General features: G+C 43.4%; 1 protein-coding gene across 1 annotated transcript in view; it reads right to left on the reverse strand.

Annotated features, from left to right (window-relative positions):
• Window positions 1-26,188, reverse strand: part of STAB2 (stabilin 2) — a 152,992-nt gene that overhangs the window by 23,477 nt on the left and 103,327 nt on the right. The window contains exons 42-55 of the mRNA XM_058568547.1: window positions 24,565-24,690; window positions 22,455-22,528; window positions 20,708-20,779; window positions 14,636-14,755; window positions 13,636-13,683; window positions 12,734-12,817; window positions 10,994-11,140; window positions 10,015-10,155; window positions 8,883-8,942; window positions 7,390-7,566; window positions 5,924-6,013; window positions 3,689-3,835; window positions 2,352-2,408; window positions 1,104-1,230 (exon numbers count right to left, since the gene is read on the reverse strand). Coding sequence (XP_058424530.1) covers window positions 1,104-1,230; window positions 2,352-2,408; window positions 3,689-3,835; window positions 5,924-6,013; window positions 7,390-7,566; window positions 8,883-8,942; window positions 10,015-10,155; window positions 10,994-11,140; window positions 12,734-12,817; window positions 13,636-13,683; window positions 14,636-14,755; window positions 20,708-20,779; window positions 22,455-22,528; window positions 24,565-24,690 — 1,470 coding nt within the window. The remainder of the gene's footprint in view (window positions 1-1,103; window positions 1,231-2,351; window positions 2,409-3,688; window positions 3,836-5,923; window positions 6,014-7,389; window positions 7,567-8,882; window positions 8,943-10,014; window positions 10,156-10,993; window positions 11,141-12,733; window positions 12,818-13,635; window positions 13,684-14,635; window positions 14,756-20,707; window positions 20,780-22,454; window positions 22,529-24,564; window positions 24,691-26,188) is intronic.

Genomic DNA, 26,188 nt, shown 5'->3' on the forward strand with positions numbered 1-26,188 from the left:
GGGGGTCAGGAGACTTGGATTTGAGTAGATCTGGGCTAAATAATGAACTTGCTCTGAGCTTCAGTTCTCTTAGGTCGAGATGATGACGATGATGACAGAGTGCCCACTTGACCTATAGCACATCGCGACTATGGGCATCAAACGAAGTACTGTAACTGAGAGCATTTTGAAAAGACAAAGCACTGAACAAATATAAGAGGTGGCCCTGATTTTTGTGAATGGTCCACATTTTAGTGATGCAGAGTGGAGGCTGGGTGATTGCGTGGATTCCCAGCCCAGAGTTTTCTCAGCTGGACCAGGAAGAATAGAGAAGTATGCGTGGTAGTTAAAACCATGGCTTCTGGAGACACACTGTGGGACCAGGGTCTTGCTTCTTATCCTCTCTGTGTCTCCATTTTCTCATCTGTAAAACGGAGACAACAAGGGAATCTACTTCCTAGGGGTTGTTGCAAGGTTTAAATGTATTGATATATATGGGAAGTAGCACTCAATAAATGTGGTTACTTAAAACAAGGCATGGCAGATGGGAAGGGCCATGGTATTTGTTATGCTCCTGTTTTTGATGTATTATTGGCCAGAAGGTCTATCTAGATACAGGGGTTTCGGGATGGGCCTAAATGCCCTTTGGGAAGGAGGTAAGAGAGGGAGGGCGATGTTACACATCCTACAACAGGAGGGTTTCAGGAAAGAATGGCCCACACATATCATATTAGTCTAGCATTCTGCCAATTCTATTAGATTTAAACTCATTTAAACTCACGTGCTTATCAGTATCATGGACTAGCGTCAAAAATGAAATGTGGTGTTTCTAGCAACATGGGAAATGTCTTAACGCTATAATGTTAAGCAAAAAAGCACGACACAATTAGAATCTATGCACAGTAGAATCTCAGTTCTTTAAAAAAACAAAATACGACAAAAGAAAAAAGTAGAAAGCAAGCTACACAGTTCTTCTGAATGATTGCTTTTGGATCTTATCTGAGCGGAGTCATCAGGAGCGATGCAACTCCCCCTCTCCCCCTTTACAATTTGAGTACTCCCCAAAGCTGCCCAGTGATCGCACAATCCTTTCCGAGTCGCGAGGCGGTAAGAGGCGCCCTCACCCTGACAGTCTCGCCCGAAGTAGCCCTTGCAGCACCTGGGGAGCTGCATCACCAGGATGCACTGCTGCCGGCAGCCTTCCAGGTTCCTCTTGAAGGGCAGGTTGTACAGACACTTCTGCTTCACGCCCTAAAGGAAGAGAGTGAACCATCCCTCGCCTTCCACCGCGGGGCCGGGGCTCTTGGGCTCTAGTCCGCCCCCAGTGGAGGATCCCGGGTACTGCCCAAGTCGAAAATGACGCTCAACGGCTGTGAGCCCATTGCAAGAAATTACAGGCGTAATAGGTAAATGAATGGGGGAGGGGGCACGGAAGGAAGATTTCTCCCCAGTCTTAAGAGGAAGGTCTCGCTGATCCTTAGAGCTGTTTGCAAAAGTTGTGGTTGCCTAGGGAGGAAGTGGGGGAGCGGTAGCTTTCTATGGCAGGAGGGGTCTGCGGCAAGGCCCCCAAATCATCAGTAGGGCGGTTATGAGTTACGTTTTATTTTGTAGGGGTGTTTTTGTTAGAGGTTTTACTACTGGAGTAGAGAGAACTTGGCTTTGGAATAAGTAATAAAACCAATATTTAATAAGCACTTACTATGTGCCGAGCTCCTTACCCACATTTTAAAACTTACTTTTCCTAATAACCACACACAGAATTGTTATTAGCTCCATTTTACAGAGGCAAAAATGTAGAGATTATGTGATTTGCCACAGATTACCTGCTGGAATTTGACTCCGTATCCGTGAACTCCAAATTTCATTGGCTTAACCACTACTCTTACATTGCTTTCTGGGCTCTAATACTACCTTTGCTCCTGATTCGCTGTGTGGCCTTGGGCTGATTTCTTATCCTCTCTGAGACTCATTTTTTCATAAGTGGAGGTAATAATAGCCTCCTATGAATGTTATAATAAGGAATCGGGATAATGTATAAAGGGCCCAGCACAGAGCCAGGGACACGGACAGCAGCCACAAAAATGCAGCTATTATTTTTATAATGAAAATTATCTTTGAAGTCCCTTCTAGGTCTATAATCCCATGACATTTCTATACAGTCCTAGAAGGTGGGCAGTGAGTTGACAGGTCGCCTGGGCTAAGAATGTTTGTTTCTCACCCCATTGGCCTGGTTGTTGAAGAATGACATAAATTATACAACACACCCACAGATGCACACACATGCACACATACTCACACCTACCAGAAGACTGGGGTCTGATAATGAAACAAACCTATTGTTCTCCAAATGTTATCACTGCATTCATAGTTACCTTTGGTTTAGTCCATCTTGGGCAGCTGGGAGTAGTGAAACAGCTCCCACAATCCCCCTAGTATGCAAGAAAAGAAACACTTAGAAATCACGAATATTGGGAAACACAAGGAAATGCCCGTGGTTAACGCCTTGATGAGTTGACTAACACCTTAATTAATCTTGAATAAGATTCTGGCTATGATCAAGAATTTAAAAGCAAACACACGGCAACTTTGCCGTGGAGAATTCTGAAGGTCTGTCTTGGACCTCGGCTCCTTGGTTTAATTCTTTGGGGTGCAGAGTTCCCTCTTACACAGAGCTGGACCAGGGCCGTGTCACACGGGCATAGTCACAGTGGGAAATGAGGTTGCAGTTGACCAATCACACTCTTCAATCCTTAATTCTCTATCTATACAATAGGGAGAATAATTGTTGCTGCTGTTTCATCTTCAGGGGACTGGTGAGGGAAAATGGTTAACTGAACAGATGTGTGTGAAGGTACTTTGGAAGTTAAGAAGGCCACAACCTCCATAGCAGAAAGGACAACTGGTTTTTCATCTCCTACTTTGGCTGATTGGTATCTGAATAATTTGGGATATTTATTGAATGCCTACAAGTTGCCAGGTATCAAAATCAACTGGTGACATACTTTACCATGTAAGTCACTTCACCTCTTTGAGACTCAATTTCCAAATCTCCCTAATAGAGTTGACGATAACTACTTCTATTATTGGATTCTTGTAGGGGTAAGATGGGCATTGAGCCAGGGCTGGCTCAGGGGTAGTACTCAATAAATGGTACTGGATGGATGAATGAGTGTGAAATGTGAAAATGCCTCATACAGGGCAGGGCCCAAGACAGAAGTTCAATCAGTGTCGTTAAATGAATGGATGAGTAAATGAATGGAGGTGTGGGTGGCATATAATGTTAGATTGAACCATACGAAATTGCTACACTCTGTCAAATATGGCAGTTTCTTATGGTTTAAGCTGGCAGAAGCTCAAAAAATGTTTGTTGAATGAATGAGTGAATGACTGAATGGATGGGTGTGTTGGAAAATGACTGTTAGAAGAGCTGGCACATGGTTGGTACCCAACAACTGTTTCCTTAATGGCGAGGGAATGAATGGATGCACAGGTGGGTGGATAAATGAGAATGTGCAAGGCCTGTATAGGGCTAAGCAGACACTTGTGGATTCTGAGTATGAAGAACACCGTCATTTGGCCCTCAGCTCTCTTGGGTCCTGGGCTCACTGAGGACCAGCCCTCAGTGGTTTCACAGCAGGGTCCATGCTGGGTCATGTGGGCTGTTCTTTGCCCCAAGGTTCTCCACTACAGTATTGATTTTAGGACTGACCGAGATGTCGAATGTGGCGAAAGTGTCACAGCGACCCCCCAGGGTGGGATCAATCAGTAGACAGTCAATGCCGTAGGCCACACCCAGGTCAAACAAGAGCTCCCGCTGCACAATTCTGCACCTTTGGTCGTTCAGGAAGAGCTCGCCCTGAGAGACAGAGACAGAGAGAGAGGGGAAACAGTCAACAAGCCTTCTCAGACTTCTCTTCTTCCATATAATGTGGCCAGCACCTCAAGATTCAGAAAGAACTAAGAATACAAATATATAGACTAGCAGACACCCAGCTTGTGGGATGTGCCAAGTACTGTTCCATGTGCTCTACCTGTGCAAATTCTTTTACTCCTCACCACAACCCCAGGATGTAGCACCTATTACTAGTATCCCCATTTACAGATGAGGAAACTGAGGCAGGGAGAGGTTAAATAACTTGCCCAAGGTCGTGTAGCCAGTAAGTGGTGGTGCAGGCATTTGTACCCCGGCAGTCAGCCTCCACGCGCACACTCTTGGCCGCTCTGCAACATTGCCTCTACCAAAGTAGAGATAGTGGCAGCGGGGGTGACAGGGTGGCACAGGGAGGACCTGGCTGTGGTTCAGGATAAACTCTGTTGATGTGGCCACTTCATGTGCATAACTCAGTCTTCTTATTTAGTGCCAGCACTTAGCCTGGCACAACCTTCTTTCCAGGATATACAAGTGATAGGCTTTAGCTTTATAATGATAATAATAACTTCTTTTCTCATGTACTAGCCATTGTCTAAATTGTGCTTTAGATACATTATGTCATTGAATGCTCGCAACAATTTTAGGGCTTTCTTCCATAAGGTCCACCCAGCTAGTAAATTGATGGATACATTTTTTCCCCCCAGGAAGCAAAATGCTTTTAGAAAGTTCTGTGAAAAGAAAAAAGATAAATCTCAGCATCTATTGATGGGATGGACACAGTGTGATTCAGTGGAAAGAACACTGGAAAACTGGTGAAATCCATCCACTTCCACTTACGTGCTGCGTGACTGTGGGCAAGTCACTGAACTTTTCTGAGCTTTAATTTTTTTCACCAGGTAAATAGGATTAATGATTCCATCGCATAGAGTTGTTTTAAAGAGCAAACTGAATAATACATTGCACACTGCTCTGGAAGCTATATTAGCACACAGAAAGAGCAGTGACATTCTTATTATACTTCTTCGATAGGTGTCGACTTTGGTCTATGGAGATAGTACAGCTGACCCAAGAGTGTAAGTACATTGGGATAACTTTCCAGAAGCTGGATTGTAAAGCTGCTAACACTCCCTCATTTTCAGTGATAAATTTAATGCAATTCCAATCTAAACACCAAAGGGATTCTGGCTGGTCATAGGATGTAAACAGAATGTTGTATGGGACTTTTCAGAAGGTCCCTTGACAGGAGTCAATGCAGCTGGGATCTGCATCCCTTTTGCTCTTCCTCCTTCCTACTGCCTGGAAAGTGGACATGGTGGCTGGTGCCCCAGCAGCCATCTTGGACCTTGAGGTGACTATGGGGCTGGAAACGTGTGCTGCAGAGCAGAAAAACAGAGGGAGCTCTCCCATTGAGCAATCATACTATCTCTGGATTGCCTACCTCCAGATTTCTTTTACAAGAGAGAGAAACCCTTATATATTTAAGCCGCTGTTATCTTGGATTTTCCATTATATGCAAGATATATGATGTAGCGACTATTATCCTATCAGACCCTTTCATCATATGGAATTATAGGAAGGTAAAATTGTCCAGGAACTAGCCAGGGAAGGTGAAAATTGCAAACTGTGTGTTTGTTGGCTGATCTAGGTAGGTGGAGCCCAGAGCTGGCTCTGACTGCCAAGAGAAGGCTGAAGGGGAGGCTGCAGTAGGGCTGGGAAGGAAGGAAAAGGAATGACAGTGTACTCCCCCACTTCAGGGAGATGTCTCATGGGAAGAAGTGCTCTACTAAAAAAACTAATGAAATAAAAAGAAAAAAGGGGAAAAAAAATCAACCGCAAGCTGCTCTCCACAAGTGTAAGGGGGGCTCCCTGCCACCTGCTAGCAGGGCATGGGCTAGCCAGGATTTCTCAGATTTCCATATCCAGTTACTTACTCCTGGGGGAAACAGCCTTGAAGGCCCTGAGAGAAAAGAGCTTGCTGTCAACAGGGGAAAAAATGACCCTCTCCTTGAGGAGCAGTGGTTGGGGGGATGCTGTTAATGGGTTCCTGACTCCCACCTGGGCGACAATACTCACAATGTCACGGCCAGCTCCGCACTTCACACTCAGCTCTGAACCTTGCAGGGTCTTCCAGGCAGCAGCTCTGGGGAGATCCACTGTTGAAATCTGTGGAGCGATGGTGCCACATTCAATACCCCAAATCTGGGCTGAAGAAGGGCCCCAAGGAGCTTTGCCAACAAACCCAATTCAGATATAAGTTATCCAAGAGTTCTAGTAATTCCAGCTTTAAAATGACCGTAGCTATAATCAAAAGGAAGGATGGTCATGGGCTCTCTAGGAAGGTGGAGATTCTGTCTGCAGGGAAAGTCTCTGCCAGCGGGGCTGGTTTCAATCACCCTTGCATCCCCGCTCTATGCTTGGGAGTACATGGGAGATGCTGTCTTGGTGCATGAAGCCAAAGGCAGGGTCAGTGGGTTAGGGAAATAGTATAGGGCATGTAGGGCACCGCTGTGGGTTGAGTTGTGTCCCCCCAAAAACTTTATTGAAGTCCTGACCCCCTCAGAATGTGACCTTACTTGGAAATAATGTCGTTGCAGATGTACTTAGTTAAGAGGAAGTCATACTGGAGAGGAGTGGGCCCTTAATCCAGTATGACTGGTGTCCTTATAAGAAGAAGAGAGAAGAGGAGAATGCCATGTGAAGACATGGAAACACACAGGGAGAAGACAGCCATGTGACAACGGAGGCAGAGACTGGAGGGATGCATTTACAAGCCAAGGAACACGAGAGATTTCCAGCAACTACCAGAAGCTGGGAGAGAAGTATGGAACAAATTCTCCCTCAGAGCCTCCAGAAGGAACCACCTTGTCAGCACCTTGATCTTGAACTTTCAACCTCCAGAACTCTGAGAGAATAAATTTCTGTTGTTTCAAGCCACCCAGTTCGTGGTAATTTGTTAGGGCAGCCCTAGGAAACTAATACAGGTCCGATGGATTAACCAGAGTTAGGGCATTTGGCATTCTCAGATTGGATAGACTCGCTCCTGGAGAGAGACATGGCTCCTGGTTGAGGACTCAGAGCGATAGAGTTTTAGCAAGAGCTGCCATGTTCCTACAAGATCCTGCTTCTCTCATCACAGTATATTGGTTCAGGGTGAACTGATCACAGCTGGATCGACCAGTTCTTTGCCTAGAAGTTTTGGAACTGGGAGAGAAAGAGTCCATCTGGAGAAACTTGGGAACCGCTATCAGCAGCCATTTTGCCACGTGAACTAGGGAAGAGAAATGCTGATGTGCAGTACACGAGAGGAATGATGGATGCTCTCGGGTACCGGTTAGAGTTAGAAAAAAAAAAATGGCAGGTCATAGAACCAGAACCAGATGTGGTATACTGCAGGGGTCATTTAACCACGGCCAGTCAGAGGAGGACTGGGCAGGGCAGGGGATGCTCAGGTCTCCGAGGAGCCGGAGACACACCGACAATTCCTGGAGTTGATCACCCCAGGGCATCACTGTACTCACTTCTGTGTGAAAACAAAATACCTTGGAATCTCGGATCACGTGGAACTTCAAATACTCCTTTAGCTTGTCCTTGTTATCTTGGTTGAAGAGGAAATCCTGTTGTTCTTGGGGGAGGGCGTGGAGGGCTTGGTCGGTGGGCCAGAAGAGAGTGATGGGAGTGTGGATGGGGTCAGTGATGACGCTCAGCAAGCCCGCATCCTGAAACGCAGGGAGCTGGTCACGTACGTGGCAAAGCCCAGCATGAGCAGAGGGTCCAGTCTGAGGACCAGAGGCAGCTGGGGGCCCCTCTGTGCCCGCCCCAGGGCTTATTGGGTCTCTGAGTGGTTCAGGGGTTACACACTCCAGCCATTGGGACTCTCATTTTCTTAGAAAAGCAAAACAGAAAGTCAAATTCTGGGCTTTTGTTAATAGGAAAATTAGCAAATACCTTTGTTTTTTGCTACTACTCCTGCCCAAGTATTTTAATTTCTCGAAGACCCTTTTAGCATTTTTCTCATATTTCATTTAAAAAAGTGAAACCTATCTAATATTGATATACTTCTGCATATTTATAGGATTTCTAGATCACATAGACCCAAAAAGGAAATTGCCAGATGAATGGGGAGGAATCATTTTGAGAGCCTTCTATAACCTGGGTGCATCATATACATTTTTTTCTTGTAACTTTTCCAACAACCCTATGAAGTAGGCTTTATTAGTCCCTTTTATTGAGCCCCAGAGAGGTTTGCTAATTTGCTATAAAAGCCTGGGTTCAACCAGAGCTGATGCCCAAGTGTGGGGGTGACTATAAGGTTTTGGGGGTGGGCAATAAAGATTACCTTGTCTGTAACATCCTTGGAGATTTTCATTTTGAGCACATTGAAATCTCCATTTCTAAAAGCCTCCCCAGAAAGTCTTAGCCCCAGACCATTTTGGAAATCGCTGGTCTATGCAGAAGTTTGTAGACCGTGCTATGGGGGCGCTCAGGGTTCTTAGAACCTTCCTGGAACGTCTTGGGGTAAGTGGAGGACAGGGGGCCTGGGAGGACCTGCTCCTCCCTGATTCTCCTCTGCAATCTTTGCTTGGACATGAAGTTTTTCTGCTCAATTTGTGGGAACTGTCTCTCAAGTCAGAAAGATATGGTTTTAAGTGCAATGTCTACCTGTTTCATAGGCTCCCCCGCTCTCCACCTCGCTTCCCCATCTCCATGATGGAGGTGATGATCCCAGGTCTGAAGTGCCTGGTTCAGGGAATGGCACCCCCTAATTCCTTTCCCTTGCTCCAGCTTCAAATACTTCAATTTCTAACTTGGCCAGTGTACACTATAGAGCTGAACAAACCATACCCCATTTTGGGAATGGAGTGGCAGAGAATGACTTTGCTCTCTAGAAAGTTAGGATTTCCCCACACGGATCCCACAACAGCTGGCTAGTGCCCCAAACGAAACAAAACAGAAAACAAACAAAAAACCCTCCAGAAAACAAACCTCTTTAGGCAGGTTATCCCCTGAGGCAACTTTTCTCCTACATTTTTACCTGTATTAAGTTGCTAAATTTGCTGTAGCCGTGGTTTATTGCCACTGTCGTAAGATTTTGCTGCAAAGATAATAAGAATGGGAATGAGATCGTTCCTCGTACAGTTCACAGAGCACTTTAAGAAAAGTGGCAGTTGCTGTAGATATTGGCGCATTGGTGCCCACTCCAGCTCCGTTGTACCCATCCATGCCTTTCTGCATTAGAAAGGCTGGGAGGCTGAGCACTACATTTTCCCAGACTGCCTTGCAGCTAGAGCCCCATAGGTGTTACAGGATCCACCAAGCAGAAGCGCTTATGCAACCGATTGGTGGAAAGATACAATGTTAGGTGGCTGTGGCTGCTAGCGGGGAGATCAGATCTTCTGACAAGCACAATGGTGGAGGCATCTGGTGTCCAGACTCTTGTGTCCTAGGTGGTGAGGCTGGAGAGAGGTGGCACCGGCAGAGCTATGACAGTCGGGACAGCCCCACGGTGAAGTCAGGTGTCCTTCCTTTGCAGGTACCCCTGGGCTGCTATGTTCCCAGCTGTGTAGCACTTGAATTAGGCTCTCTGGCCTTCCAAGAGATTTGATGGTGTACTTAATATCTTAAGAAATCCTTTTGTTTTAAGTTAGGTATAGTGGATTCTGTTGTTTGCAATGAAGATCCCTGGCCAATACTAATACATAACAATAAAAGTTAGAATAGTCTTTTCTGTCAATTGAGAAAGTTTTATTTCAGGTTTAGGTTTAGTATTATTTATGTATCATTTATCTGTCTATTATCTATCTATCTATCTATCTATCTATCTGTCTGTCTGTCTGTCTGTCTGTCTATCTATCACCTATCTGTCTGTGTACTTATTATCTATCTATCCTCCATCTATGTAATTTCTCCATCTTCCAAATCTGTGCAGGACCATCTGTCTTCACGGACACCAAAGAAAAATTTACAAAATCCATTTATCTATTTAAAATAGACTTATCTACTTACTTTTTACTAAGAATAATATTTACTAGGCTTTTAATAGTAGCTTGAGATTGAAGCAGCAAAATTAAAATGTCTCAAAACAATGCCTCAAAATCAGAATTGAGATAATAAATGATGAGTATTATAAGTCACTCTGCAGGGAGTAGGACAGTGAGTTCACCCACCAGAATCCTTCCAGAGGCATCTTTAGGGGTGATTAGCAAGTTTTGGGGAGACAGCAATTTGTCTATGATGTGGATGATTCCATTGGTACTGATGATATCACTGGATATGATCCTAGCTTTATTATTTATATACACCGTGTCCTGAAATCAACCAAAAAAGAAAAAAACGAAATGAGCACAAACAAAAATAGATACAAAATGGCTTTTTTTCGGAAGGCTTCACCAACCATGTTAAATCATCACGAAAGTGAATGTTTAAGTAGAGCTGTGGGCAAAATCTGAAGATCCAAGTTATTTGAGCACAGGTTTTATTATGATTATAAAAAGAAAACTGAGATAAGATGTAATTTTCACCTGGAGAAGTTAATAGCAAATAATCAACCAAAATAGTCATTTCACTGTGATTCTCAAATATGAAATAACAAGCAGATCGAAACTGGCTTCTCTTTCACCTGTGTTCTCTATACCACCAACCCCCTCATCTGTCCCCACCACACACTTTTTTCCCTTTGAAAGGAATTCCACAGCCACCATCTGTTTCTCTGTTGTGGGGTGGGAGGGGACCAGCATGGTCAAATGGCTTTGATCAAAAAGCTTTGATCAAGTGGCCTTCCTCCCTCTCCAGCTTCTGACCAATGCTGCCAGAAGCAATTCTCTTGACCAGATGAAGCTGCCTTGCCTCTGAGTTTGAATTCCAGCTCTAATATTTACTTGCTGTGTGACCTTGGACAAGTTACTTAACCTCTCTAAGCTCAGTTTCCTGATTTGTAAATTGGGGAAAATAATAGTATCTACATTACGAGATTATTTTGAGGATTAAATGAGTTAGTACATATCAAATACTTAGAATAGTACCTGGCAGATAGAACTCACTCAATATGTGTCAGTGGTTGTTAGTATTACTGGTGTTGCTCTAGGGAAGAGGAGAAGAGAGAGGGCCCAAGGAAAATGGGCACCTTCCTGAAGTGGCCTCCTTTACCTGAGAGATGGAGATGACAATGGGCTCCCCTTGGAGAGAAGTCACATTCGGGATCAATTTCAGGTTTTCCAGAAGCAGCTGGTGGCAGGCGATCACATGATATCGAAGAACCTGGGGCATTAGGCCCTGTTTGTCCCAGTCTTTAATCTGTCATAGAAGATCAGAGGGTCCCAGCCAGAGCCAGGAGCCTTTTGCTCCGACTCTTTCTCTTTTTGCTGTCCCTTCCTCCACCTTCCCCTGCATTGCTCTCCCCACCGGGACCCTGGGAAGCAGGCAGTCAGGGTTGGCTTGTGGTCAGGGTGACAGGATAGAAACTGTCCAGACAAGAGGGAGAAAGTGGCCCTAGTTCTTTCCTGCTTCCGTTGTATAATCTCAGAGAGGAAGAGAACTTGGACCTCTGGTCCAGCATCTCACAACACAGGTGGCAAGGAACCCAGGTCGCATGAGATGCTACTTGAAGAAAGAGTTTTCTTGTGAAAAATGTTGGGAAACACTGCATAGTACATCCCCCTCTTGGGGAGTTCCCTGGGCCAGATTTAAACCTTTAGCATGAAAAAGATCACGATGCTTCTCCATTTGTAAATCAAAATGCAGACAATATTAACCACCAAGTCGGTGTAATAAAAAGCCCACTAGGTTCTCATTGTTTCATGATAACTCCTTGGATGCTTTTTTAAAAAAAAAAACTATCAATGTCAAATTCTTTAAAAAATTATTTTTGTGCCCCTGCTTTGCCCCAAAATGTGTGCATAGAGAGGCAGAGTGTGCGGTGGTTAAGAACGTGGGCTCTGGAGTCGTGTGTGAGTCCTCGTTCCTCCGTTTGCTGGTCATGTGACCTTGGGAAAGTTACTTGTCTCCAAGTCCTCGACAAGTATTATCCGCTTGGGGATAATAATAGCATTCAGTTCACAGGGCTGTCATGAAGACTAAATGCATTAATCTAGACCAGGCAATAGAACCAGTGTTTCACTCGATAGATGTTTGCTACATTATTATATATTAATGGGAAATCCAGCATGAAGAGTCCCAGTGAATGTTAGAACAGTAAAGGCTTTGATAAGTCCTGCAAGAAAAGAAGCTATTTAAATCCCTTTAATCCAGGGCCGGCCCCGTGGCTTAGCGGTTAAGTGTTCGTGCTCCGCTACTGGCGGCCCGGGTTTGGATCCCGGGCGCGCACCGACTCACCGCTTCTCCGGCCATGCTGAGGCCGCGTCCCACATACAGCAACTAGAAGGATGTGCAGCTATGACATACAACTATCTACTGGGGCTTTGGGGAAAAAAAAAAAGGAGGAGGATTGGCAATAGATGTTAGCTCAGTGCCGGTCTTTCTCAGCAAAAAGAGGAGGATTAGCATGGATGTTAGCTCAGGGCTGATCTTCCTCACAAAAAAATAAATAAATAAAATAAAATAAAAAGTCCCTTTAATCCAGCATTCTCTTGTTTTTTTTTTTTTTTCTATGGGAGGTTTGTATCATTTAAGAATTGTTGGTCTTTTCCAATCTCCTACCCTATTCAGGAATGTCCTTTGAGGGTCTCTGGCCAGTGATTACCCCAAATCCACTTGAATGCTTCCCCTGGTAGGGGTCCTGATGCTGGGAGGCAGCCCCTTCCATTGCTAGTCAGCTCCAGCGGGGCCTAAATCTCCTGCCCAGAAACGTCTCCAGTGTTGGTTCCAGGGTGACACCCAAAGACTGTTCCAGTCCCAAACCTCTTCCACTTGCCTTAGCTTCGTGCTTACCCGGGGTTCGTCATCAAAGGCTGCAGATAAAGGTGCAAAAACGGTGAAGGAGCCTGGACCAGCCAGGTCTCGTACAGAATGCTCCTGTGGGAAGAAAGGCGGGGCCACATGCCATGTACTTAACATAAATACAGGCAGGGGCTCAAACAAATGGCAGAGAGTGAAAACTGGATGGCGAGAGCTGTACTTTATTTAGTCTTAGATTCAAATTCCTTCAGTTTCTTTGTCATTGAAATAAATGTTTATTTTTATCTGTTTATAAAATTAACATGTGCTTATTGTATTGAAGATTTGCAAACATAGCATAAAGAAGAAAATAACTACCCATAATCCCACCACCTAGAAGTAACCTCTGTTATTTTCAGGTATTCCTTTCCAGTGTCTCTTCCACACATAACTATTTTACATAATTGGGAATACAAATATAAGTAATAAGATGATTTACTTAACCGTTCTAATTGTCTCCTTGCCAGTGCTAAGATCCTATGGTTACTTATATTTTCTTCTAGATTTTATGATTTTATTCTTCGAGATTTTTGTCTTTTATTCTTTAATATCTCTGGAACTTATTCAGATGTAGGATGTGCAGAAAGATCTAACTTAATATTTTCATATAAAGAGTTAACTAATTGCCCCAGTAATGCTTTTCTTCATTGGTACGATGGCAGTTTTTTCTTATACTACATTCTGATATGTTCAACGGGCCAGTGTGACACTCATTCCACTCCTTCACGCTGCCCGCCTGAGCCCTGAGAAGTTCACAAATGGCCAACACAGAGCCTAAGGCCAGAAATGCAGGTTCCCAGCCTTTCTTCTACCCTCATCAACTCTGGGCTACAGGGTTATCCTGCATCTGGCTTGAGATCCAACTCTTGAAGCTAAACAGACACACATATTCTTACCAGCAACTGGAAGAAATATTGGGAAGTGTTTGGGTTCTTGGGAAGCTCCTGGAAACAAAAACAGGGCAGATTCACTTAATGTCTGTGAATGATAGTCAAGAACAATGTGAGTTGTTGCAGGACAATTTCTCTAAGATTGAGAGAATCTACCATCCTTTTAACCGGAAATCTGCCGCGCTGGGCCTTTTTCAAGCCCCATCTACAGGCTTACAATTGATGTTCAGGATGACTATGTGGACATACTTTGTGAGTTCCAAAACCTTTCTGGAGTCACCATCTGATTTATCAAAGAAAGGCTCAGCCATTTCCAGAAGCATCTGAGCTTTAAGAACATTTTTAACAGTTCAAATATTTTTAAATAATATGGTTTATGGCAGATTTAGTTACTCTATTAACAACAATATTTGATCAGCCAGAATGCTCTAGTCCCTCTTTAAACCAAATAACAGAACGTGCCCTTTATGATAGGTTGAAATCTACAAGTATCATATGGCCTCATCCTCTATGCCCAGTGCAGATGCTCGTGTGCCTGCACACACACACACACACACACACACACACACACACACACACTCCAATGGCAATCCACATCACGGCAATGCCTTTGATTTTGTACGCCCTGTGCCCTTTACACACATTATCTCATTTAATTCTTATATCCTATGGGGTTGGTATCATTATTTTCTTTTACAGGTTAAGAAACTGACACATAGAGAGTTGATGTAATCTGTTCAAAGTCACATCACTAATTGGCAGAGCTGAATTCAAACCCAGGTGAATTCTGACTCTGGAACCATCCATCTGAAGCACTACATTCCAGGTCAAATGAATTCCCATGGGTAATAAAATTTCTTTTCATTGCCGATTTATATCAAAACTGCCTTTCACATTTTTATAGAGCTTTACATGTTACAAAACTCTTGCACATTCCTTAGCTACCTGGATTCTTAGCATGGTGAGGGAAGTAGAGTTTACTTCACAGACACATGCCTTGCCTTACCTGATAGATGTTGCCACGGCAGGTAAACCCATCCCCAATATAATTTGGCTTGCAAGTACAGGTCCTTTCTTCTGATCCACTGTGATTGCAGATAGCAAATTCACTACAGCCGCCATTTTTCTGGTAAAAATTCCAAGGGGTGGTGGATGGAAGTCAGACCAGTTAGTTTGCCAGCTCTGCCACTATTCACAAAGCAATTCTGTGCTGGAATTTTTCTTTTGTCTCACTCTCTGACTGACTGGTTTGCATTACTTGCCCTTTTTCTGAACTTGCTTTCAATTCCCTGCAATTGGAAGGACCTCTTATTCATCTAGCCTTATATTCCAAGATGGCAGGTCCTTCCGAGCAGATCCCCAGCCCCATATAGATAAGCCTAGAGTTGCCAAATGAGGCATTTCTCGGCACCCGAGGGTTGACTAGAAAGGCACCAATCTTGTGTGACGCTTCCCAGCTTTAGGCTAGAGTCTGATCCCATCAGAGCAAGGGTAACAGTCATCAGCTAGAAGGCAGTTGGTATAAAATGGAGTGAACACATGGTCCTTGTCCACAAACAGTTTATAAGCTGTGGAAGATGGGAGAGACCCGACATATAAACAAAGCAAAGTACAGTTCAAAGCCGACATCCATGGGAACACCAAGAAGGGCTCTGCAGCCTAAGCAAAGATTCTAGGTGAGGAAGGAATACAAAGCACAGAAAAATAAATCTGATAGGGACGAACAGAGGAGCAGGTCAATGAGCTTAAAGGCTGGCTGTAAAATCTTCCTTCCCTTTCAACCTCCATTACAAAACTATTTGTGGAGTCTGAGATTTTGGCCCAGGAGGGACTTACCGCCCCAGATTCCTGCCTCGAGCTGACACAGCTCAATGAGCTATTCCAGAAAGCTGATTCTTGCAAAGCCATTAACCATGTCCTAGGGGCCCAGATCTTCCAGTTAAGTACTCTGGATTTTACTTGTCCAATACCCAGCATGCTCAAGACCGCCAAGATGAATCCCCTCTCATCCCACATTCCAGTTTATCCCAGTCAGCAGCAGAGGTCTAGCCACCCAAGGTTACCTCCTACCACACGGACACTCCCCTCCATGTTGCTCTATACACCCATGATCTGACCCCATATCCCACCTCTTACCGCCTTCACAACCCTTCCCCTGCCTTCTGAAACTTGCTGCCATTAGCAAACTCCCTACAGTCTCCACTTGTTCCCAGAAGTCTCTCTTCGCCTCTTACTGAAGATGTATCTATCTCCTGCAAATACTACTTTCCCTGTGCCCTCAAGAGAAGCTGTTTACCCCCCTCGCACCACACTTCAGTGTCTGGGCCTGGGATAGCATCTTTCTTACTTCTCACAGCCACTTCCAAACCATTTCTACTCATTCATCCTTTACAAACCCCAGCTTTCTCAGAGCACAAGGAATCTCCAATCTCGCATTCTTCTTCTACGGTCCTGGCAGTGGCGCCTGGATCACTGACTTTCCCTCCATGCCTGTCGTCATCCTTGGCAGTGTCAACATCCATGTCAATGGCCTCTACTGCACCTGCCCCCACTCCACCTCTGCCACCACCCCCTGACCACCCTTGACTTTGGGTCAACATTAAAGTGGGCCACTAATGAAAGCTCTATTTCAAACACCCTGCTCTCTCTGACCATCATCTTTTATCATTTCCACTTACCTATTTTCACACTGCAACTCCAGCCTCCAATGACCCAACCTCCATTGACCCACAGCCTACTTCTCTCTCACCCACATTCCTGCCCACTTGGCCCCCTGCTCCTCGCTTTATCTTAGCACAGCCCAGGTGGCAAGGCAGAGCACTGCGAACCCCACCTCGCTTCTCTCTCCCTCCAACACAATGGCTTGGCAAAACCCTAGCCCACCTGGGCCACCTCTCTGCCACCTCTGGTCCCATCCTGGCAGAGAATTGCTGGAAAAAGTCACATGTATGTGCTGTCTGGACTCCCTTCAAAGTTATGCATACCAACATCAACACTTCTATACTCTTCCAGTACATGTACTCTGAGTACATGTTCTCCTCAACTCTTAGTCACTGCCCCCTCAATCTCAGTTGATGAGCTCAACTCATACCTCATGGAGGAAACAGACAGAGATTGACAAGGGCCTCCTCCTCTTCCTGTCCTGAGGTTGACCACCTGGCTGGGCCTGAACTCATTCACTCTGCTGTCACTCACTATTGAACAAATGAACTAACAACTAACTGACTGACTGACTAATCCTTTACATACTAAGTGTCCATCTCTTCCCTCTAAATGTAAATTCTTTAAGGAAAGAGACTTTGCTGCTTGGTCACTGATGAATTCCCAGTGCCCAGAATGGTGCCTGGTATCCAGTGATGCCCACTGACCTGACTGTGTGTCACCGTGTGCAAGGTTTCCCACTGGATGTTTAGTCTCTGTCTCCACAGAACTAACAATTTATTTAGAATGGCTAGACGTAGACATTTTCAAGTTAATTCATAGTAAAGAGCCGCATGAAGTAGGTGTCCATGTGTGACTTATTAACTCAATAATTGACTGGCTAACTAACTAACTCATTGACCAGCTAATTAACTAACTGCCTGACTGACCAACTAATGGACTGACTGACTGACTACCTACCTACCTACCTACCCTACTGCCCCCGCTTCTATCTGAGGCTCCCCTCTCCACCTGTGGGCTCTGCGTCCCATTCCTCCATTCCTCTCACCCACTCATGTACTTTTTCTTTTTTGTTTTTTGAATAAGACTATTTTTCATTTGGGTATAATGAACATATAACATTATATTGGTTCCAGGTATACAACATAATGTCTTGATATCTTATATATTCCAAAATAATCACCACAATAAGCCTAGTTACATCCATCACCACACATAGTGACAAATTTTTTATTGTGATGTGAAATTTTAAGATCTACTCTCTTACCAACTTTCAAATATATGATATTATTAACAATAGTCACCATGCTCAAAAGATGCCAAAATCCTTACTATCATTATGATTCCAAGATATCCAAAACTGTATTGATCTCTCTTGGGGGTTAATAAGGTCCCCATTCTCTGGCTGTGAAGGCACAGGCTGAAGGATGATTTGGTGTCAGTGATTCGGGGATTGGTTGGACCTGGGACTAGTGTAGGGGGAGGGAGGGTGAAGTGAAAGCCTTATTACACTCGATATGTTCACAAGGGTCATCTCCAGAGTGAGATCTCTGCCCCTGGGAAGGAGATGGAGGTTGTTAAGGGATTAACCACATACATTCATTCATTCACTTCTGTACATATGAATCCTAGACTGGTTATTCAGTAACAGTCTGCATTGAAAATCTTCTCTGTGTGATTTCCCTACACAGAGTGAGTTACTCTTTTGCATGCATAGAGATGAGCCATGTTTATGCAATTGTCCTTTTATAAAAACTCAGGTTGTAGTTTTGAGCTTCACATTAATTTATTCTCTAAATTCAAATTATCCAAAACTTTCTGGGCGACAGAAGTTACTCTCAAATCTAATTACAGACATACTATTGTGCTGCATTTGTACCTCACCCATTCCCAGGTCTCTAATATAGAAGCCTGTGTTCACCCCCATGAAACTAACCATTGACATACAATTAGATGAGTCCTTTCTGCACCTATCTTGTATGTATATGATTTCTTATTTTTTAAAAAATTATATTATTGAGGTCACATTCGTTTATAAATTGTGTAAATTTCAGGTGTACATCATTATAGTTTGGCCTCTGTATAGATTGCATTGTGTTCATCACCAAAAGTGTAGTTTCCATCTGTCACTATACACACGTGCCCCTTTACCCCTTTCGTCCTCCTCCCACCCTTTCCCCTCTGGTAACCACCAATCTGTTTTCCGTTATCTATGTGTTAGTTTGTTTGTTTATCTTCCACATATAAGTGAAATCATATGGTATTTGTCTTTCTCTGTTTGACTTATTTCACTTAGCGTAATACCCTCAAGGTCCATCCATGTTGTCGCAAATGGCATGATTTGGTCTTTTTTATGGCTGAGTAGTATTCCACTATGTATATATACCACATCTCCTTTATCCATTCATACATTAATGGACACTTGGGTTGCTTCCAAGTCTTGGCTATTGTGAATAATACTGCAATGAATATAGGGGTGCATATATCTTTCGAATCAGTGTTTTCACGTTCTTTGGATAAATATCCAGTAGTGGAATAGTTGGATGATATGCTATTTCTATTTTTAATATTTTGAGAAATCTCCATACTGTTTTCCATAGTGGCTGCACCAATTTACATTCCCACGAACAGTGTATGAGGGTTTCTTTTTCTCTACATCCTCTCCAACACTTGTTATTTCTTGTCTTTTTAATAATAGCCATTCTGATGCGTGAGGTGATATCTCATTGTAGTTTTGATTTGCATTTCCCTGATAATTAGTGATGTTAAACATGTTTTTCATGTGCCTGTTGGAAAAATGTCTGTTCATATCCTCTGCCCATTTTTTGATTGGATTATTTGTTTTTTTTGTTCTTGAGTTGTATGAGTTCTTTATATATTTTGGAAATTAACCCCTTATTGGATGTATAATTTGCAAATATTTTCTCCCAGTTGGTGGGTTGTCTTTTCATTTTGTTGATGGTTTCCTTTGCTGTGCAGAAGTTTTCTAGCTTGATGTGGTCCTGTTTGTGTATTTTTTCTTTTGTTTCCCTTGCCTGAGGAGACATGGTATTCAAAAAGATACTGCTAAGCCAGATGTCAAAGAGCATACTGCCTATGTTTTCTTCCAGGAGTTTTATCTCTTACATTCAAGTCTTTAATCCATTTTGAGTTAATTTTTGTGCATGGTGTAAGATAATGGTCTACTTTCATTCTTTTGCGTGTGGCTATCTAGTTTTCCTGATACCGTTTATTGAAGAGACTTTCCTTTCTCTATCGTATGTTCTTGGATCTTTTGTCAAGGATTAGCTGTCCACTCATGTACTTTTCTCCTGTGACAATCTACCTTCTCTCCTTCAGTGTCAGTTCCCTTGTCTTTTTTGGATCATATTCATCAACGTAAAAACATGCCTTAATATTACTCATCTTGCAAGAAAACAAACTTCCTTTCTTCTTGAAAAGAATCCAGTGGGTGGTGGCAGTCATGGGTACAGAGGAAAAAAAGAGTGGCCATGAGTTAATGACTTGTAGCTGAGTGTCAGGTACACGTGGGTTTATTGCATTAGTTGCCGAAACAAGGTAGCCATTTTGTAAAAATGGAAATGGCCACTGAAGAACTGTCGCGAAAGTAAAGCTGGCCACAGGCCTAGTTGTAACAGCTCCACATCCCAGCCCCTCCTTCTGCAGCTTCTTCCTTAGTGTCCCTACACAATCATTTCATGTGGGGACATGTTTTCCTGAGGAACTCACCAGACCAACATAAGGGGACAGTGGGGACCTCGATTGGAAAGGGAGGGCTTTCATTACGGGGTATCTGTGCCGTTCTCATGCCCACAGCTGGAGGCTCTCAGATGGGCAGCGATATGAATAAGGGAAGTAAGCTATATGGACTGGGCCTCCTCTGGGGATCAGCACCTTGTGGGAGAAATAGGCACCACAAGAAGTGGTCAAGCTTGCAGCCTTTGAGTCAGACAGATGTGGGTTCAAGTTCTGGCTGTGCCGTGTGCTCGCTCTGTGATCTTGGGCAAGGGCCTTCACTCCTCTCAATCTGCAGTGGGTCGAATTGCGGTCTCCCAAAGGTATGCCCAAGTCCTAAGCTCTGGTATTTGTGAATGTGACCCTGTTTAGAAAAAGAGTCTTTGCAGATGTAATTAAGGATCTCGAGATGAGATCATCCTAGATTACGTCCACAAGCATTCCTACTAGAAGAGGAGACACAGACACAGAGGTGAAGGCCACGTGAAGACAGAGGCAGAGATGGAGTGACAGAGGCAGAGAATGGAGTTTCTCCAACATTACGACTGGAACATGAGGGAGAAATGAGCTCATGGCCCAGAAGCAGCTCCGAAGGAGATCATCCCTCATGCCCCATCCCCTAGAACAGGGTGGGAGGCACCCTAGGCCTGACCTCAGAGGGCTCGGCTAGACCCACACTCACGGTTAGGCAGGTGTTGATGAGCGTGCAGACCTTCCCATCTCCAGTGTATCTTGGCAAACAGTTACAGACGGCCTGTCCAGGAGGAGAAGGAAATGGGTCATTTCACAGATAGATTCTACTGGCCTCAAGCTCGAATTCTATAATGGTAATGGTCATGCTAGAAGATTCCGTATTTGATATTGGTAATATCTATTCTCTAATGAGAACTGTCTTCTTACATTTGAGCACATTTGGCACACTTTGCTCTAGTACTGGCATCTCCTACACATCCTATCTCTGCTGCCAAGAGACTTGATTTTTTTTAACTTTGTTACCTTATTTGGTCCTTTGCCTTCCTGGCACTCACCTCTTTTCTCTCTTTGGTTGGTAAAGGCTCAGTTGCAAGGAAGCTAAGCTATGGCCCACTCCCCTTCATGCTCAGTTCTTGCTCATCTACACCAACGCTCAGTCCAAAGGCCTCAGTGCAAGGAGATGGCAGAAGACTCCTTTGGAGCCAAATGAGTTACACACATGAAAACTGTCAGTCAAAGCCACTGTTTGGCCAGGGAAGTCAGCTGGTGGCTTCCAGTCGAGGGAGGGGACACTGTGTAGTTCAGGAAGTTGGGGACTGTCTAGTTCACCTCCGTGTCACATGTGCTCTACTCAGGAGCACCTGGCACAGGGGTGAGTGGGACTAAAACCCAGCTACCCTCTATTCACCAAGCTGTGTGCCCACCGGAAGGGGCACCTGCTTCCGATGCATCCACCTGAGGGGCGGCTTTTCTAATCCACACAAAAGCCTTCCACTCAGGATGAGTGGCTCTGGTCTCATGTCTGCTTGTTAGAACTTGGACTCATGGCGGGGCCAGCCAGGGCCAAACGGCAGGTTCTCATTGCTCCTCGAGGCTCCTCTTCCATCATCAAGGGCCCTGATCTTGGCTCAAACCTTTACCAAGATGCCCACGAGCTGCCCCTCCTGGACTAAGGTCCTGTCTCAGAGATCAACCCCGCGTCCCTCTCACTGCCTTCTGTGTCTAGAGGAGAACTTGTAGAGGCCCTGAACACTGAAAAGCTTATAGGTTTTCCCGACCCCGTTTGTAGTGTGATATAAGAACTCTACTGAGCCCCAAAATATGTATAAGGTAGCCCAACATTGACTGTTCTGGTTTTCCCTATGACTATATATGTAAATATTCATGCACACACACACACGTCTTTCAAAATAAATATATTTTTTTCTTATTTTTGGGTGCTTTAGACACTTGCTTGACCTGCCATTGGGACATCTGGCACTGAGGTCTCTGAAGGGCTCAGCAACGTCAATGGAACATTTACCAGGAACTTGACTTCATCATCCAGCGTCTGATGTATGTCGTTTCCTGCCTGACCATTGTGCTCATTCACAGAGACTGATGGAGGAAGAGCTGGGATCCCAGAGCCTCCAGCTTCCCTGCCTGTGACTTTTCATCCCTCGACCTCTCCCCTCCTTTGTACTGGAGCCCTCACATTTCTCCCACCTCCCCAAACCTCCTCTTTAGGGAGGAGCTGCAAGTTTCCCTATGGTAGGGAATATGTGACTGACAGAGGGCCTAGAAATATTATCTTCTGCTGTGGCACATGCATTTCAGAGTCTCAAGCCAAAGAAAAATTGTGGAATTCTGGGCATCAGAAAGCTAAAAGAAAGGTCCTCTTCCCCTTAGGCCTGGGTCTAAGGACCCAGGAACTTGCTCCTAGGAAAATGTAAGCCACCCGGGGAGGTAGAGCTCACCTGGTTGGGTCCTGTCTGCGTGCACTCTGCATTCTTGTGACAGCCGCCATGGTTCTCCAGACACGGGTTGATCTCTTCAAAACAAAAAGCCCACACCTGGCATGAGAATCAAGTCTCATTCTCAAGCACAGACATTTTGAGGGACCAGCCAAGACGGCTAACTGACCGAGGGTGTCAAAGTGTGATTCAGTTTTCTGACAACTCTGAAGTCGAAGTAACCCAACAGGGAGCGTACCAGATGTGGTTTCTCAAAATCCACTCCTCTGGGATGGGACTGTGCCAGCAGAGGCACAGTCGGTGGGCTTGAATCTGTCCCTCTATCAATTGAATATGAGTGTTTGCAGCCAAGGACTTGGAATCATAGAATCTTGGAGTCCAACCCAACATGCTATGAATGAAGAGATTAAGGAATTGAAAAAAATCGTTTGCAACCATCACAATATAATTGGTTCAGGGAAGAATCATCAATAGATGATAGATTTAGGAGGGTATTTTGATGAGGAGCAGGATATTTGCTTGGTGTTAAAGTGTCTCCCCACCCATCACTTACTGGTAACAAAGGGGAAAAAAGTAACTGAACAGTGGAAAATGAGACAGCACCTTGACCAAGTGGCCAAAATTAACATCACAAACGAGAGGCAGGTGGAAATTGCAAGCCTCTAGTGTGATATCCTAAGAAGGATGCAATATCACTTGTGTGATATCGGGTCTGGAATGCATAATCTGAATATAATCATGAAAAAACATCAGACAAAGCCAAAATGAAGGACATGCTATAAAGAAAAAAAAAAAAAAGTTGGGGTGGTGGACTATATTATTCCAAAACGTCAATGTCATAAAAGACAAAGCAAGGGTGAGGAACCATCCAGATTAAAGGAGACTGAAGAGACACAACAACTAAATGCAATACCTAACCCTAAACTGGATCCTGCACTAGATGAAAAAAATGTCAAAAAAGGACATTATTGGGTCAATTGATGAAATCAGAATACAAATGATAATTAGACAAAAGTATTATATCAATAATAAATTTACTGAAGTTAACTGTGCTGTGATTATGTAGGAGTCTATCCTTATTCTCAGATATACTTAAGTATTTAAGGATAAAGGGAATATTATATCTATATAGCTTACTCTCAAATGGTTTAGAAAAAATGTGTATATACATAAATAGAGCAAATAATAAAGGAAATGGGGCAAAATATTAACAATAAGTGAATCTAGGTAAAGTGCAAGTGGGTCCTTTTTTTGTGCTATTCTTGCAACTCTTCTGTGTGAATTTTTTTTTTTTTTTGGTGAGGAAGATTAGCCCTGAGCTAACATCTGTTGCCAATCCTCCTCTTTTTGCTGAGGAAGATTGGCCCTGGGCTAACATCTGTGCCCATCTTCCTCTACTTTATATGTGGGACTCCTGCCACAGCATGGCTTGACAAGCTGTGTATAGGTCCATGCCTGGGATCCGAACCTGTGAACCCCAGGCCACTGAAAGGGAGCACCCAAACTTAACCACTATGCCACCAGGCCGGCCCCTGTGAATATTTTTTTTATAGCTAAAAAGTTAAAATTCAGACAACTTACTATGGCATACCTTTATAGTAGAACAGTGTGTAGCCATTAAAATAATGATTTGGAGGTATACTTAATTTCAGGGAGAATTGTTCTGTCATATTGCTAAGCATACTAAATACTATCTATCATGAGACAGAAGTTTTGTTTAAAAAAGTATGTGTACACATAGCAAAATGGGGTAATACAACAATAATGAGTGGTTATCTCCAGAATTTTTTCCCCAGCATATACGCATTCTCTAATATTTCTATAGTGAGTATGTGCTACTTGTATAAAAGAAGAATAAATATTTAAAAATTCAGTCACCATCATAATGTTTAATTCAAAAAAGCTTTCCCCTTTTCTCTTTCCAGAGGGATTTTTGGACATCACACACCTTCATACCCCTCCAGTCACATTTTCACACCTTCCTGCCCAGATAAACTGAAAGATGATCCCAGCAGTGGTATGGCCTGATAATAGGAGCTCACACATCAGGATCATTTCACAGGGCTCTGACTCTTAAACCATTGCCACTGGATGGATGAAGGATGGTACCTACCTAAGCACACGATGCCATCGCCAGCATAGCCTGTCTTGCACACACACGTCCGGCTTCCTGGGGTGGTTCTTTTACAGTGAGCCTTAGTAGAGCAGCCTCCATTGCTGATCTCACAGGCATTGATTGCTATAGAGGAGAGAGATGACACAGAACAGAGGAGAGGGAGAGGGGGAAGAAAAAACCATGGGTGCATTTTTACTTGAGTCATTGAGAAATGGAAGATAATTCAAAATGGCAGGCATTGGATTAAATATGGATAATTCAAAAGCCTGCAAAACACCAGATGCCTTCACTGATGAATTTACCAGATATTTAGAAAAGAATAAGAACCAAATTTTCACAAACTCTTCCAAAAACTGGAAGAGGAAGGAAGACTTTGCAATTCATTTTCTGAGGCCAGTATGACCCTGATATTAAAACCAGACAAAGATATCACAAGAAAACTAGAGACCAATATCCCTTATGAATATAGACATAACAATTGTCAAGAAAATACTTGCAAGTCAAATTTTGCAATATATAAAAAGGATTATATACCATAACCAAATGGGATTTATATAGGAACGCAAGATGGTTTAACATCCAAAAATTGATTAAAGTAATACGTATTACATATGCATATATGTCCTATGTGCGCATATTACATATGCGTACATATTAGCATATCAATAGAATTAAAGACAAAAACCATATGATCATCTCAATAGAAGGAACAAAAGCATTTGATGAAATCAACACCTTTAATGATAAAAACACTCAACAGACTAGAAATAGAAGGAAACATCCTTAACCCGATAAAGGCCATCTATGAAAAACCCACAGCCAAGGTTGTGCTTAATGGTGCAAGACTGTATGCTTTCCCCGGTGATCAGGAATAAGACAAGGATGTTTGCTCTTACCACTTCTTTTCAACATTGTACTGGAATTTCCAGCCAGGGCAATTAGGCAAGAAAAGAAAAGAAAAGGAATCTAGATTGGCAGAGGGGAAGTAAAACCATCTCTATTTGCAGATGACATGATCTTGTATATGGAAAATCCTAAGGAATCCACTAAAAAGCTATTAAAACTAATAAACAGTTCAATAAAGTTGCAGGATTCAAGATCAATAGACAAAAATCAATTGTATTTCTATACAGTAGCAATGAGCAAACTGAAAACGAAATTAAGAAAACAATTCCATTTACAATAGCATCAAAAAGAATAAAATACTTTGGAATACCTTTAACAAAGAAAGTATAAAACTTACAGTATGGAAACTACAAACATTGTTGAAAGAAATTAAAGAAGACCTAAATAAAGGAAAGATGTTCCATGTTCACTCATGGGAAGAATAAATATTGTTAAGGTGACACTATTCCCCAAATTGATCTCCAGATTCAATGCAATCTCCCTCCAAATTCCAGCTGACTTCTTTGCATAAACTGACAAGATGATCCCAAAATTCATATGTAAATTCAAAAGCCCCAGAATAGTCAAAACAATCTTGAAAAAGAACAAAGTTGGAGGACTCACATTCCCTAATTTCAAAACTTACTACAAAGCTTTAGTAATAAAGACAGTGTGGTACTGGCATAAGAATATATATATATAAAATATGGAACAGAATTGAGAGTCTAGAAATAAA

The sequence above is a fragment of the Diceros bicornis genome, chromosome 25 (genome assembly GCF_020826845.1).
Source record: "Diceros bicornis minor isolate mBicDic1 chromosome 25, mDicBic1.mat.cur, whole genome shotgun sequence".
NCBI classification, from domain to species: domain Eukaryota; kingdom Metazoa; phylum Chordata; class Mammalia; order Perissodactyla; family Rhinocerotidae; genus Diceros; species Diceros bicornis.